Source organism: Citrus sinensis, chromosome 1 (assembly GCF_022201045.2).
Source record: "Citrus sinensis cultivar Valencia sweet orange chromosome 1, DVS_A1.0, whole genome shotgun sequence".
NCBI lineage: Eukaryota > Viridiplantae > Streptophyta > Magnoliopsida > Sapindales > Rutaceae > Citrus > Citrus sinensis.
In genome coordinates, this window is record NC_068556.1 from 13,519,020 (window position 1) to 13,533,495 (window position 14,476).

General features: G+C 36.3%; 1 protein-coding gene across 12 annotated transcripts in view; it reads left to right on the top strand.

Annotated features, from left to right (window-relative positions):
* Positions 1–14,476, top strand: part of LOC102621925 (uncharacterized) — a 57,930-nt gene that overhangs the window by 13,385 nt on the left and 30,069 nt on the right. For all 12 annotated transcript variants that reach the window (XR_008053251.1, XR_008053252.1, XM_052437604.1 and 9 more), the window contains 11 exons: positions 2,417–2,554; positions 4,980–5,058; positions 6,552–6,630; positions 6,749–6,795; positions 7,020–7,214; positions 8,328–8,403; positions 9,319–9,399; positions 9,472–9,552; positions 14,058–14,134; positions 14,214–14,268; positions 14,356–14,404. Coding sequence is in view for 10 of the 12 variants with exons in the window: in XM_052437604.1 (XP_052293564.1) it covers positions 2,417–2,554; positions 4,980–5,058; positions 6,552–6,630; positions 6,749–6,795; positions 7,020–7,214; positions 8,328–8,403; positions 9,319–9,399; positions 9,472–9,552; positions 14,058–14,134; positions 14,214–14,268; positions 14,356–14,404 (957 nt within the window). In the remaining 2 variants the exon portion in view is untranslated. The remainder of the gene's footprint in view (positions 1–2,416; positions 2,555–4,979; positions 5,059–6,551; positions 6,631–6,748; positions 6,796–7,019; positions 7,215–8,327; positions 8,404–9,318; positions 9,400–9,471; positions 9,553–14,057; positions 14,135–14,213; positions 14,269–14,355; positions 14,405–14,476) is intronic.

Below are 14,476 nucleotides of genomic sequence, written 5' to 3' on the forward strand. Positions count from 1 at the left end.
CTCAATGAAGAATTGGAAGAGGAAGTATATATGGGTGCGCCCCCTGGTTTTGAAGACAAGTTTGGAGGAAAGGTATGTAAATTGAAGAAATCCCTTTATGGACTGAAGCGGTCTCCTCGTGCTTGGTTCAAGAGATTTACCAGGTTTGTTAGAAAAGAAGGATATGGTCAAGGACAATCTGATCATACAATGTTCGTGAAACACACAGATGGTGGAAAGATGGCTATCTTGATTGTATACGTAGATGACATAATACTTACTGGAAGCGATGGTGATGAGATGAGTAGGCTGAAGAAGCACCTGGCATCGGAATTTGAAATTAAGGATTTGGGTCTTACGCTATTTCTTGGGTATGGAAGTTGCAAGATCTAGAATAGGAATTTCTGTGTCACAAAGAAAGTATGTTTTGGACTTGCTAGAGGAGACAGGAATGAGTGGTTGCAGACCAAGTGATATGCCCGTGGATCTTAATCAGAAGTTAGGAGAGGTTTTCGATGGAGTTCCAGTTGATAAAGGTAGATATCAACGTCTTGTAGGAAAACTCATTTATTTATCTCACACAAGACCTGATATTGCCTTTGTCGTTAGTGCTGTAAGTCAATATAGGCACTCACCCTGTGTGGAACATTTGGAGGCAGTTCACAAGATTCTCAGGTACTTAAAGAGTACACCTGGAAGAGGGTTATTATTTAAGAAGAGTGATCAAATGAGTGTAGAAGTCTTCACAGATGCAGACTGGGCAGGCTCAATTTCAGATAGAAGATCAACATCTGGTTACTGTACGTTCTTATAGGGAAATTTAATTACTTGGCGAAGCAAAAAACAAAACGTGGTTGCCAGGAGTAGTACTGAAGCTGAGTTTAGGGCCATGGCAAATGGAGTTTGCTAGGTGTTATGGATTAAAAGAGTCCTTGGAGAACTGAAATTAGATATTGAAGCACCTATGAGACTGTTCTGTGACAATAAATCAGCAATAAGCATTGCAAATAATCCTGTTCAGCATGATCGTACAAAGCACATTGAGATTGATAGGCATTTTATTAAAGAAAAGCTGGAAAATGGAGTTATATGTATGCCGTTCATCCCTTCAGAGCAACAAACAGCAGATGTTCTTACCAAGGGACACTTCAGGCCAAAGTTTGAATCTTTCATTGACAAGTTGGGCATGATTAATATCTATGCACCAACTTGAGGGGTGGTGTAGAAAATATGGAAAGATTAGATTAGTTGACATTCCTGATTTCTAGGATTAGTTGTCTAATTTGTCTGATTTGTACAGCTATTACTAATTTGTATATTTCCAGAAATTAGGAATGTGTAGTCCTATAAATTAACCCTATTGTAGTAACAGAAAGCAGATCTGAAAAATAAGAAAAGATATTTATTCTTCTCCTTTGTTAACAGTAACAAACATTTTTTTTAAAATAGGATCAAAACATTTATAACCCTTTTGTGTTGGAGAATATCCAACAAAAATGCATTTTCTAGCCTTTGGAGCAAGTTTGCCCCGATTCTGGTTGTGAATATGGACAAAAGCAACACAACCGAATATTTTGGGTGGAAGTGTGACTGAAATTCGTGAGGTAGAGAAACATTGATTAAAGAAATCAGATGGAGTTTGAAATTGTAGAACTTTTGAAGGCATTCGATTTATCAAATAGGCAGCGGTGAGTACAGCTTCCCCCCACAAATACATAGGAACTTGAGTTGTAAAAAGTAAGGATCTAGCAACTTCAATGAGATGCTTATTTTTGCGTTCAGCAATTCCATTTTGTTGGGGGGTATCCGTACATGAACTTTAATGAAACATGCCATTCTTTTCAGTCTAGTAAACTATTTATTTATTTATTTTTGGGTTATGGATGCAGCTGTTAGATTTTATTTTCTCAATGAAGTTCCTTTATTTATCCAATTGCTATGTCAGGCTAAGCAGATTTTCATTAAAAAGCCAGACACATGCTTGACATGCAAATTTAATATCGCTGCTGTTGATTGTGCATTACTTCAAAATAACAGATCTATTCAGATATAAAAGTATAATTGTAAATATTTAGAGTCTGAAAATACTATTTTTCTTATTTCATTCATTCTACAAGTTACACTTAAATAGAATGTAGAAAACAAACTCCTAATCGATATCCCCTAATTGTAGGATACTTATCTAAACTTGAATTTAAAAAAATGATTATCTAAAACTTTATTCTGATAAAACTTTAACACTAAACTAATTATCTAAAATTTATTCTGATAAGACTTTCAAACTAACTGAAAAATCCTAACTTCTTGACAATAATAAATACTTGTCTTGCTAACTTTGATGCATGTGTTTCTCAAAATGAAAGTTATTCACAAACTTCATAATGTTCCTTTTGGTATTTTCAGAATTTGGTTGATTCTAATTCCCTTCCCATTGCAGCAAAATCAAAATGGTCAATGATCTGCTCGAGGGCGTTCATCTTATTGCTTCTGTAGAGGCTATTTCTCTTGGAGTTCAATTTGGGATTCATCCATGGGTTCTCTATGATATCATTTCAAATGCTGCTGGAAATTCATGGTTTGTTGCTACCTGTCTCATTTTTCTATCCGTTTCTCCCTGATGACAGTTTCATGATGTTCAAAGTTCAAACAGAAATACAAAAGCAGAGAAAAAAATTTAGCAACTATAGATGCTCTTAATTCAGTAGCTGGTTCAGTAGTTGGATGATGTTTAGTTAATCTTTTGTCTTATTGTTGATAGTACAACAACTTGGAAACTGTTTCAAGGGTTTCGGGCGTTATTGTGGTTGACAAAATTAGAGTTCGGGGTATCATGATAATTTTAAAAATTGACATTGACGTAAATGTTTTAGTTGTCAAGTCGTCTTGGAGTTCTACTGATAGGACAAGAAACCAAAATGAAAGCTTGAAAATTATTAATTTTTCCTTTATCTCCCTCTCTCTTTTTATTAATATGTTAAGAAATGGAAAAAAAAACAAAATATAGTTTGAACTTCAGAGGGTTTTCAGAAAAGCCATTAGAAAGAAGCTGATCTAACTGTCCACCCATCTTCCACAGAAGACGATGAGAATAGAAAATGCACATCAGAAACTAGCTCTCTGATCACACTACATGCATCCCTACTATGATGACGGAAAACTGGTCTCTGAAACGCTAAAAAATGGAAAACATACTGAAATCTAATTATATCATGTAAAACTTGAACTTCCCTCTTTACTTTTAAAATTTTTTCTATTGCTGTCCAAAGAATAGCCTCAACAAGCTAGCTCTATATCTCTCTAGCTTGCCTACCTTAATTGGAAGCACAAATGATTGTCTATGAGAAATGATATGCAAGAAGTCAGAATCACCCATGCAACACGGAAACTGAGAAGAGTTTATCCCATAATTGCAAAACAATGTGATTATGAAGAAAGAGATTGTCAATACATTCTTTAAGGTTTTAATAACTGTAGTCAACCAATTTTACAGTCATTAGGAAGGAAGAAAAAGAAAAAAAGATAAGAAAAGAGAAGGTTTGTTAAAATTGAACCTTGACGCCACAAGAGATTTACAATTAATTAAACGTAGGCACACATAATTGGCAATTCAGGAAGTTTCTGGCCTCTACATAAGGAAAAGTAATTGATTGGTTAAACTTTGAATGATCTCTTGCCCTTCTTGCTCTTTGAGTTGAGGGAAAAATAAAAAGGGTAACAGAGAGAAGGTTTGTTAGAACTGAACCTTAATGCTGCATTAGATTTAATAAAATTAGACAACATATAGACAGTAATTCTGAAAAATAGTAGAACTAATCTAGCAAATTGTAATAACTCTATTTTTTTTATTTTGACAACTAATTAACTACCAAAATATGTTGCCATGCACTTGAAGGTATGTATGGATTACACTTTAAATTGCTAGATGGTGATTAGGAGAATGCATATGTGATTATGAAGAAAGAGATTGTCAATACATTCTTTAAGGTTTTAATAACTGTAGTCAACCAATTTTACAGTCATTAGGAAGGAAGAAAAAGAAAAAAAGATAAGAAAAGAGAAGGTTTGTTAAAATTGAACCTTGACGCCACAAGAGATTTACAATTAATTAAACGTAGGCACACATAATTGGCAATTCAGGAAGTTTCTGGCCTCTACATAAGGAAAAGTAATTGATTGGTTAAACTTTGAATGATCTCTTGCCCTTCTTGCTCTTTGAGTTGAGGGAAAAATAAAAAGGGTAACAGAGAGAAGGTTTGTTAGAACTGAACCTTAATGCTGCATTAGATTTAATAAAATTAGACAACATATAGACAGTAATTCTGAAAAATAGTAGAACTAATCTAGCAAATTGTAATAACTCTATTTTTTTTATTTTGACAACTAATTAACTACCAAAATATGTTGCCATGCACTTGAAGGTATGTATGGATTACACTTTAAATTGCTAGATGGTGATTAGGAGAATGCATGGCATCAATAATTAAGATTGTCTAATGACAGTTTGAGCTGTATATGTCCTAATATTATATTGTGCTTCTATCCTTCATTTTTTAACTGATTTATTCTTTCCTGATCAACATCTAATTTCTGTGATTTGTTACTGCTTTCTCATATGTTCGATTGCATAACTTTGTGGAGTATAAATGACCTGACAAGTTATTAGTTTACCTCTCTAAATGTAGGACAGGTTGTGAAGGTGACAAAGTTTGAGTCACAGTCTATGGCTGATCTGGCCCCATTAATCGTTAATTTAAGCTCAACAGTGACTAGCGATTGAATTGGTTCTTATTTTACTTTGTATTCTGTACACAATAATTAATTGATATAATGATCTAAGCTATCAGCTGAATCTTTTGTTTTTCACATTTTTTAAATGGTTTATGTGCGCTTGTTTCCCGCTGGCAAACTATTATGACTGCTTCTACAAGCACTTATGTTTTCTGCCTTTGCGTTTGCTGAAAATTTGTTTCTGAGTTTGGGAAGTGATGTTCATGCTGCAGGATTTTCAAGAATTATATTCCCAATCTGTTGAGGGGTGATGCCAAACTTCATTTCCTTAATGCGTTCATTCAGAATTTGGTAAGAAGAGATTCTTACTTTTGTTGGATGTGGTTACTTCTTAGGGATGCACTTTTTTGTATCTGTATTTAGCATTATTTTGAAGAGTTTGCTAGGAAAATTTACTGTTGCACTAATGTTTTAGAAGCTCATGTATTTCCTATAGTATTATTCTGTAACTATTTTGAGCCAAAGATTTTATGGATTACTTAATCTAAAGTTTATGTGGCAATTTTGATCCTGGATAATTCATGTAGTTTTGGCAAGAAACCAGAGTGTTGTATATTTTTTAGGAACTACACCTCTCGACTGAACCTACAAAAAGCTGATAGACTTTAGCTTAATCCTCTATGAGCTAGTTTTTGGAATGTAAATTCATTGACACTTATATACATAAATTCTCTATGCTTTTTCAATCTTATAAAATTTCACATGGTTTTGCTCTACAACCAAATTGTTCCAAATACTTCGAAGGATTTAATTCCCATGCAATGTCTAGTTTGATAAAGTTGATATACTCCTGTGTAACCTTCTGTCAAGCTAGTTTCTGGAAACCAAATTCAATGAAATCTTATGTGGCATATGTTTTTTCATGATTATTTTGATCCTTTAAAATTTCTTGTGGTGTAGTATGCTCAGTGCCTGACTAAAATCAGTGTTTGGTGTTTGGATGATTAGCATTTGTGTGGTGTGTTACTGAATTATTGGTTATTTGACAAGGGTAACTAGAACTAGTTTCACCAAGGGTCAGGTGTTTGAATCACGAAAATGCCCCATTTTATTAATTAATTATAACATCGAGTTACCAGGGCCCGTTTTCTATTCTAAGTGACAACCTGGCTAATTATATTCAGTCATGCATGTTAGGAAGTGTATTAGATTTTAAATAAGTTTTTTATGATCTTTGCTATCGTGTTAAGCTTTTAGCATTCATGGTGTTATTAACATGGTAAATTACCTGAAAGGCTTGTGAAAAATTATGAAATTTCTATGGTTAGCAGGAGATCTCTTTTTTCTTAATTTCTCTTCAGGTTGGTTCAAGTTCCATTCAGAAACTTTTATAAAGCTATCCAAAACACATTAACAAGTATAAAAAAAGAGGTTAATGTATATTTTGTTTTCCTGAATATGATGGGGAGACGACATTTGTTTAACATAAATTTTATTTTATTTTTTATTTTAAATCAGCTCTCCACTCTCTTCAGTTTTCAAAGGTAAAGCACATGTTGACGCCATGTTTTTAGAAATTCTGAAGAAACTAATAATTGAAAGTTGTTAGTCATCTCTTTATTAAGTTTAGATGGTTTTGGGGGTTATAATATCTCATATGAGTATTTTTTAATGTACTTCAATTTTTTCTTTTAATATCTTAAATTTCATAAGTTTATGTTGCAAGGAAAAACAATATTTTACTTTTTTATTATGTACTATGATTTAATTATTAGACTTTTTGACTGCTTTCATAATGTTTATATTTTCATTAAATGAGACTAATTGGAACTTTCAAATTCAAGGGCATTGCTTTGGACATGGCCAAGACGCTTGCTTTTCCCCTCCCGCTCTTGGCAGTTGCTCATCAACAACTAATTCTTGGTAGCAATAGTAATCCATTATTTAATTTGAATAAAAAAATCAGATTTAATAATTGTGTTGTTGGTAGAAGCAACCTGGTTTGTTCTTACCTGTTCTTTTAATAAATTTCCAATTTCAGGATTGTCTCATGCTCATGCCAATGATGATAATCCCCCACTGGTCAAGGTTATTTCTCTATTTTGTTTTTCCTTTTTTTCTTTATATGTATTGTTACTTTGCTTTTAGGTAAGATTCAATGGAATATGGGCTATGGTTGTGTGTTTTTTTTAAAAATAGAAATCTCACATCCCCCAAAATATGGAAAAACAAAAGCAAATTGAAAAGCGGGAAAAAAATAATCCCTTTTGGTTTAGTCATGGTGATATATTCACTGAACTATCATGGTACAGGTTTGGGAAAATGTACTGGGAGTGAATATCACAGATGCAGCCAATTTAGAAGCCTACAAACCAGAGGAACTTGCAAAACAAATTACTGCCAAGTCCAATTCAGTTACTCGAGTTGGTTTCATTGGTCTTGGAGCAATGGGATTTGGCATGGCAACGCATCTGCTGAGATCAAATTTCACTGTTATTGGTTATGATGTAATCGCTCACTTTTGTCTTTATTAATACTGCCAATTCCTTGCGATGTTTTATATAGTAGTAGTTTTCTGTCCTGGTTTTACTTGCTGAGATTGAATTTCTGTGTTTTCTGTGCTGAAATTGTCAATTCTTTGGTTAAACAGTTTGATGTAAAAATTTGTATCTCTGGCGTGGGTCAGTTTCTTCATTGGTGCTATGGGTACTATATCAAAATAAAATAGCACATTTCATCTTTTTATTGTCCTTGAAATCGCATTATATATCTCCAAAGATGGCAAATGGAAGGGGGGAAGGGGGGTGGGGTGTTCCGCAGATGATCTGATCATAGTGGATAGTAAATTTATAGACATTTATTGGTTGCGTTTCAAAAGGATTTGGTTGCTATCTTTAGTGTGATTAGCCTTTCAATTAATGAAGAAAGAAGACTTAGTAAACTGAGAGTACATAAGTTTTTCTTTGAGAGGTGTGAAGTTTTTAGTAATAATGTCTTTATAAGTTGCGATCAGATAGTCTCTTGACATTGTCAATGTGCTGTCTGCATTTTCACATGTGGATTAGTGGGTGAACTGCACTGTCATTGTTCCTCTGGCAAATATGATTCTGTCCTCCTTCGACCTTCCAGTTGGCTTGGAAACCTGTTCATGCATGTGAAATTTAAGTTTTGATCGTGCTCTGTCAATTTGTTTCGAAAATGTTGTTGGCTCACTTGATCATCAAAATTTCAGTCATAAAAAATGACCCTCCTCGTGACCATCCTTTTGATGGCCTGAAACCATGTTGGTGTGAGTATGCAGCCACAGGATCAGAATTGTTCAATTTTGTGTACTGGTTTGGCCTCTTCACCTAATATCTTGAGCTCTGGGGTTGTTTCCACTGTATGGGCCATATTTGATTAAATCTTCTGTTTGGCTTTCTTTTGAAGGTTGGTGCTAACTAATATTCAGTATGTGTGTTGGTTGTGTATGCTATTATGGGTTTATATAGTTGGATCTCTCCTACCACTCCAAGAGATGCAAGAACACGTCCATTTATGTATGCATATTGTTTGAGATGTTAAGTAAATGATTATTGCCATCGAAGATAAATATATTTTCATCTTTACATGGATGACAGGTATATAGACCAACTCTTACTAAATTTCAAAATGTTGGGGGCTTGATTGCAAACTCTCCAGCAGAAGCAGCTAAAGGTAAATGTAGGCCATGTTTAAAGGCCTGCTAATCTAAGTTCATATGTTAGTAAATAAATATAAATAAATGATTGATGTGCTGTGTGATTGCACTTTGCAATTATGTTTCTTATATAAGAGACCTCACCCCAACAGCTTATTTCGGTTCATCTGTTTATTGATAGTTTTAGAAATATTGGGAATTCATATTTTATTAACTTTAAATTTTGGCACCACTTGGATGAGACAGTTCTATAAGTTCAATCTACTTGAATTTAGTAAGCATGATCGATATATGAAGCATGAAAATTTTCCGAACTGATCATTCTACACAGAGTTATTGATTGTTGTATTTGTTATCAACTTGTACAACTGATATTTGAGATTGAGGTGCTCTGGCTTTGAAACCAACCGGTGATGTGGGACGAATTCACTTCATGTTCTGTATAATTGACTTGTAAGTTTAGATCCCCTGTAAAAGTTGGTGTTTACTAGACACTTTAATTGCCATGCTTTCAAAGTTAAATAGAAGCACAGCAGTCCCAAACATATCCTAAATTTGTTGTGACTTACCGGTATAGCAATGTGGGGTTAAATAATATTGGTAATATTTTTTTTATTATTATCATAAATATTACTGTTGTGCTTGCAAAAACATCTACAGGTAATGGGAATTCTTGAGCACTTCATCTTGGTCCCTCTGACCAGTTATATACTTATGACAACTGCAAGAGGAACATATAGATTTGTTGATATGTGGTTTGAGAATATACTCTGCATGATTTCTTCAGAAAATCCCATAATGTATTTAAATATTTTGCATCATTATTGGACAGTTGAACATTAATTGTTTGAATCTGATCATTATGTTCCACTTCAGAGAGTTTATTTACAGACCAAGCACATATTCCTTTTTGACACCTTTTTCCGTTTCAGATGTTGGTGTGCTGGTAATCATGGTCACTAATGAAGCTCAAGCTGAGTCTGTTTTATATGGAGATCTTGGTGCAGTTTCAGGTAATTGAAGCTTGTCAATTTATTGTCCGTGTATATTCAGTTTCATTAACAGTGATTTATTGTTTCTTATAGCTCTTTCATCTGGAGCTTCAATAATCCTTTCATCCACTGTCTCTCCTGGATTCGTGAGCCAATTAGAACGGCGTTTGCAATGTATGTCCTTTATTTGACATAATTATCAAAAAACTGTTATTATTATTATTATTATTATCTTTTATTTATATTCAAAATCTTGCTTCTGTGCATATATCAATGTTTTATTATTCAAATTGCAGTCCTCACACCTAAAGTTACCTTCTCTAAAAGAGTTTTAAGTTACATTGAGCGCCAAAGCTTTATAGGTTATTCATGATAATTTCATCAACAATCTTTATGGAGCAAGATGCCATGTTTTTGGTTTCTTGTTGCATATGCTCTTGTGCTAGATTTGATTCTTGAGAAATATCCAAACAAATTGATTGCTTATCACTTGTGGGTCTATTTGTTACAAAGATCCTAGAAAAACCTAGAAAGAATTTCTTAAGTCATCTCAAGCCTATGCAGTGCCTATCATTCATAGGCGCCATCTCTGGTGTATGTCTTACAAGAGCAAGGTGGTAGGAAGGTGAACTGATTGTGATCTTTAACCTTTTACCTTTTTCTTTATTCGGCCTAATTGGGAGTTAGTTTTAGGGATATAGGCGTATATCCTGTTCATTTATGTACATGGTTGGGTGGCCTTTTGGGGTTCAAATCATACGTTTGAGGATTGATACCATATTGTAAGCTTTAATTGCTCTTTTGTTGATTCCTTGTCCACTGCTTAAGTGTAATACTTCTGTTATATATCAATATAATGGACATAATTTTTTATAAAATAAATTCCATATTCCATCTTATCATGCCCCAATGTATTCTTATCATCCTTTGGTTTCCTTATATGGTACATTGTCTTATTTTATCATAGTTAGTAAGAATCTAAATGTTATGTCACCCCTCCTTATTTAATCTTTTGCAACAATTTTTAAGAATTTGTCACCTGAGGAGCGTGCTATGTGCAAAAGAATCCTCAAGAGGAACCATTTGGATGTGTGGAAGAAAGCTGAAGCTAACTCTTATCCAATCTATTCTCTCCCGCCTCCCTACTTATTTTGTGGGAACTGGGGGGTGTAGGTGGGGGTGTTTTTGTTTTGGGGTTTTTTTTTTTTTCGGGGGTTGGGGGGGGGGTGTTAAAAAAAGGTTGTCGCCTTTAGAAGTTAATTCTCTTGGGCATTGTGTTATGAAAAGAAAGCAATGGGTGCAAAAAAATGGTTGGGATGTTGCTATAATAGTTAGGGGGAGCAGTGAATGCCCTTTGGTGTTTATTTCAAAGGGGCAAATAAATTATTTTAATCAATATTATGTTGATGGTCGGTAATGGGCCGATAATTAGACTTTGGGAGGATTGTTCGATAAGGGAGGTTACTCTTTCTGATCTTCTTCTTTGATTATACAGACTCTCTCTAGGTCATAATTGTTCTATAGCTCGCATGTTAACTATTTTGCTCTACGACAGAGTTAGGATATAAGATCTTTAGGAATTTGAATGATAGAGAAACTTAGTGTGTTGAGATGCTTGGGTTTCTACAAGAGGTTTCTCTCTGTGATCTCATAGAGGATAAGAGAGTTTGGATTCGAAACAAATCAAGGTGTTTCTGAGCTAAGTCTTACTTTCTTAATCTCATTGATAAACTCAATGCCTTATCCTTTTTACCATCCTACCTGATTTGGAGAGCTAAAATCCCCACCAAAGTGAAGATAATGTATGGTTTGTCGCTCATAGAAATCAACACCTATGACATGGTTTAGAGAAAAAGACCCAATATGGCTATGTCTCTAGATTGGTGTGTTTTATGTAAAAGCTTATCACAGAATGTGATAATTTGTTTCTGTTGTTTACCCAGTAGCCCCTGCGTTTTGTTATTCCCTCTTATTGGAAAGATTTTTGGCCTTAAAATGAAGAGGAAAAGTAGTAGTATTTTGCGACTGTGCAGGCTTGGTAATTTTTTGGGTCTTGTAAAATGTAAAGAACCCGAGAATCTCTGATAACAATGTTGGGGAAGATCCTTTGCTTATATGGGAATAAGTGAAGTTCTGGGCTTCTGTTACTGCAGAACTCAAAGATCTCTCTTTCTTCTTTACTTCGCTTAATTGGGAGGCAGTTGTATCCTGAAAGGGTCTGTATACATGAGTTGTGTTGTTTTTGGGGGATTTTTCTCCATGTGGAGATTTGAGTAGATTGTTACAGTTTTTTTCTTCATGTTTGGGACTTCTCGTCCCTTTTTTTTATTGGCATTTGTAGTTGATAAACTCTTATTTATCTCTGTCATAGTTTGATAGGACTTAGGGCTAAATTAGGGTTGATTTTTATTGATTAAATCAAAAGAAAGAACAATCCTGACCTACAATTCGAGAGGTAGGTCAATCTCTTATAAACTCCTAATTACTCCTAACTCTAGACAAAACTCAACATAAACCCTAAATGACTTCTTAATCTCTTATTTATACTTGAACCCTAATTAATAATAAAATTACTAAATTGCCTGCTGCCCCTTCTTCCTCAGCTTCTTCCCCGCCTTCCTCCTCATCACACACTGTCAGGACTTGTAGTGATTTGTCCTTACGTTGATGTCGCGGAGAAAATTTCTCATCGCATCGAAAACACAACCCCTTCGTCCTTTTGTCCTGAATCTCCGTCTCTGTGAGGCGTTTGAAAGTCACCCCCGGTCATGCCCCACTAACCTGATCCCTTTGGGAATCTCTTTTTAATCCCATTATTTGCGTTTTCTGTCTTCCCGATGGTGTGCTTTGGAACTCTCGCTGAAACCCCAAGGTCTAGGTTTTTTGTCCTACCAAAGGTGTGCTGTTTTGGTATGAAAAACTGACTGAATTGCTCCTATTAACCTATTCTGCCGTGTTCTTATCCGCAATCATCTGTGCCAACTCCATTGTCTCCCCCAATCCTCTCGGCCTTAGCAAGCGTAGCGAGGCTCGAATTTCTGGCTTCAGCCTCTTCATAAAATTCCCTTCCAATACCGCCTCTAGGATTCCCCCTAGCTGCCCGATAGCAACTCAAACTTCTCTTTATACTCCATAACCGTTCTCTCCTGGGTCAGGGCTAAAAACTCTTCATGCAAATCTCCCTCTTGAGTGGCCCGCAACCTCTCCAACAGCCAGTCCTTAAATTCACCCCACGACTTCAATGGTTGTCGTTGTTCCCGCCATTGAAACCACGCAAGAGTCTTTCCCTCCAAACATAACGCCGTTGCCGTCAGTTTTTCCCTTTCTGAGAGTCCATTGATGGCGAAATAGCGCTCTACCATATACACCCATCCGTAGGCATCCTCGCCTTCGAAAATGGGCATTTTCAGTTTCCTTATCCTAGAATTTGCTCCAAATTAAGTCAGCCCCACCCAATTTCACGCCATCGAAGATCTCCAACCTCCCGAATCTACTCTAGTTTCTGCAAATCCCGAAGACCCAGCCCAAAATTCTCCTTGCCCAGCCCCATATTAGGCTGAAATTCCTTGCCCAGTTGCATTCTGGTCATAACCGCTCCCTCTCTCGCTGATAACCCCTCCTCCTAGCCATCCGCCCCCAAATTCGACCTGTCCAGACCCCAAACCGGCCTGCCCCGGCCCACAGTAGCCTTGCCCAGCCTGCCTTGGCCAAAAATGGCCTTGCCCAGCCCAAAATTCGGATTGCCCAGGCCATGCATCAACCCCAAACGCCGCCGAGTCGCCAAGCCCGGCCACCCACAACTCCCGCGCGGCCCATTCCGGTGCCGCAATGACAATTCCCAACCCTAAATTGCCGCCTCCAGCCGCGTAACCCTCAGATCCACCGCTCTCAGCCGCAACCCAGCCTCCTTCGCCATGCCCAACGCCAGGAAAGGCTCACTTAGGCCGTAATTCCCTTGGGCCGACCTCCCCACCACCAAATCTGCCGTGAATTGATGCCCCTAACTGTGTGAGACTGGTAGTTTTCGGCCCTCCGCCCTCTGTGCCGTTGCCGAGCACGAGTTCTGTGTCACCAGATCATTCTCCCGCCACGCTGCCTTGGCCTGTTGATATTGCCGGTGGTGGGTTGAGGTGGAGTTTCGTCAATTTGAGCAACATGGCTTCAAGGGATGAAAATTGTTGTTGAACGTTATTAAATCGCTCGTCAATGGTGGGCCTTGAGCGGTCCAATCTCCGCTTTCAGTTTTTCTTCAAGTGCGTCCACTTTCTTTGCTGCCATTGTCCTAGGATTCTTGCCCTGATACCATTTTGATAGGAGTTAGGGCTAAGTTAGGGCTGATTTTTATTGATTAAATCAAACGAAGGAACAATCTTGACCTATAATTCGAGAGGTAGGTCAATCTCTCCCAAACTCCTAATTACTCCTAACACTAGACAAAATTCAACATAAATCCTAAATGACTCCTTAATCTCTTATTTATACTTGAATCCTAATTAATAATAAAATTACTAAACTGCCCCTGCCCCTTTATATTTCCGCTTAACACAAATTTTCATTGGTCTAAACATAGTTTAATATATTATCTGTCATTTTTTCTGTAATTCTTGAGTTCTATAATATTTTCCTTTAGTTTACTTTCATGTTTCTGGCTAATGTTCGCTTGTCTACAATTGCAATAGTTGAAGGGAAGGATTTGAAATTGGTAGATGCTCCTGTTTCTGGTGGTGTTAAAAGGGCATCCATGGGAGAACTGACGGTGCGCAAAGACCTTTCCTTTAAGGAAAATTAATTTTGTTGACTAAAATGTAGTTTTTATTATATATTTTGTTTATTAGATAATGGCTGCTGGCACGGAAGAATCGCTTAAAAGTACGGGTTCAGTCCTCTCAGGTGAGGAGCATGCAGTATAAAATCTATTCTTGCTGGAAAGAAATCTAAATTTCCATGGGCTGATCCTTGGTGGTTTACCATTAACAGCATTAAGTGAGAAGCTTTATGTCATTAAAGGGGGCTGTGGTGCTGGAAGGTATATCTCAATTGCATTATCATTTAATTAGAATATTTGGTCTGCTGGGAATGATTTTCATTTTACATTTTT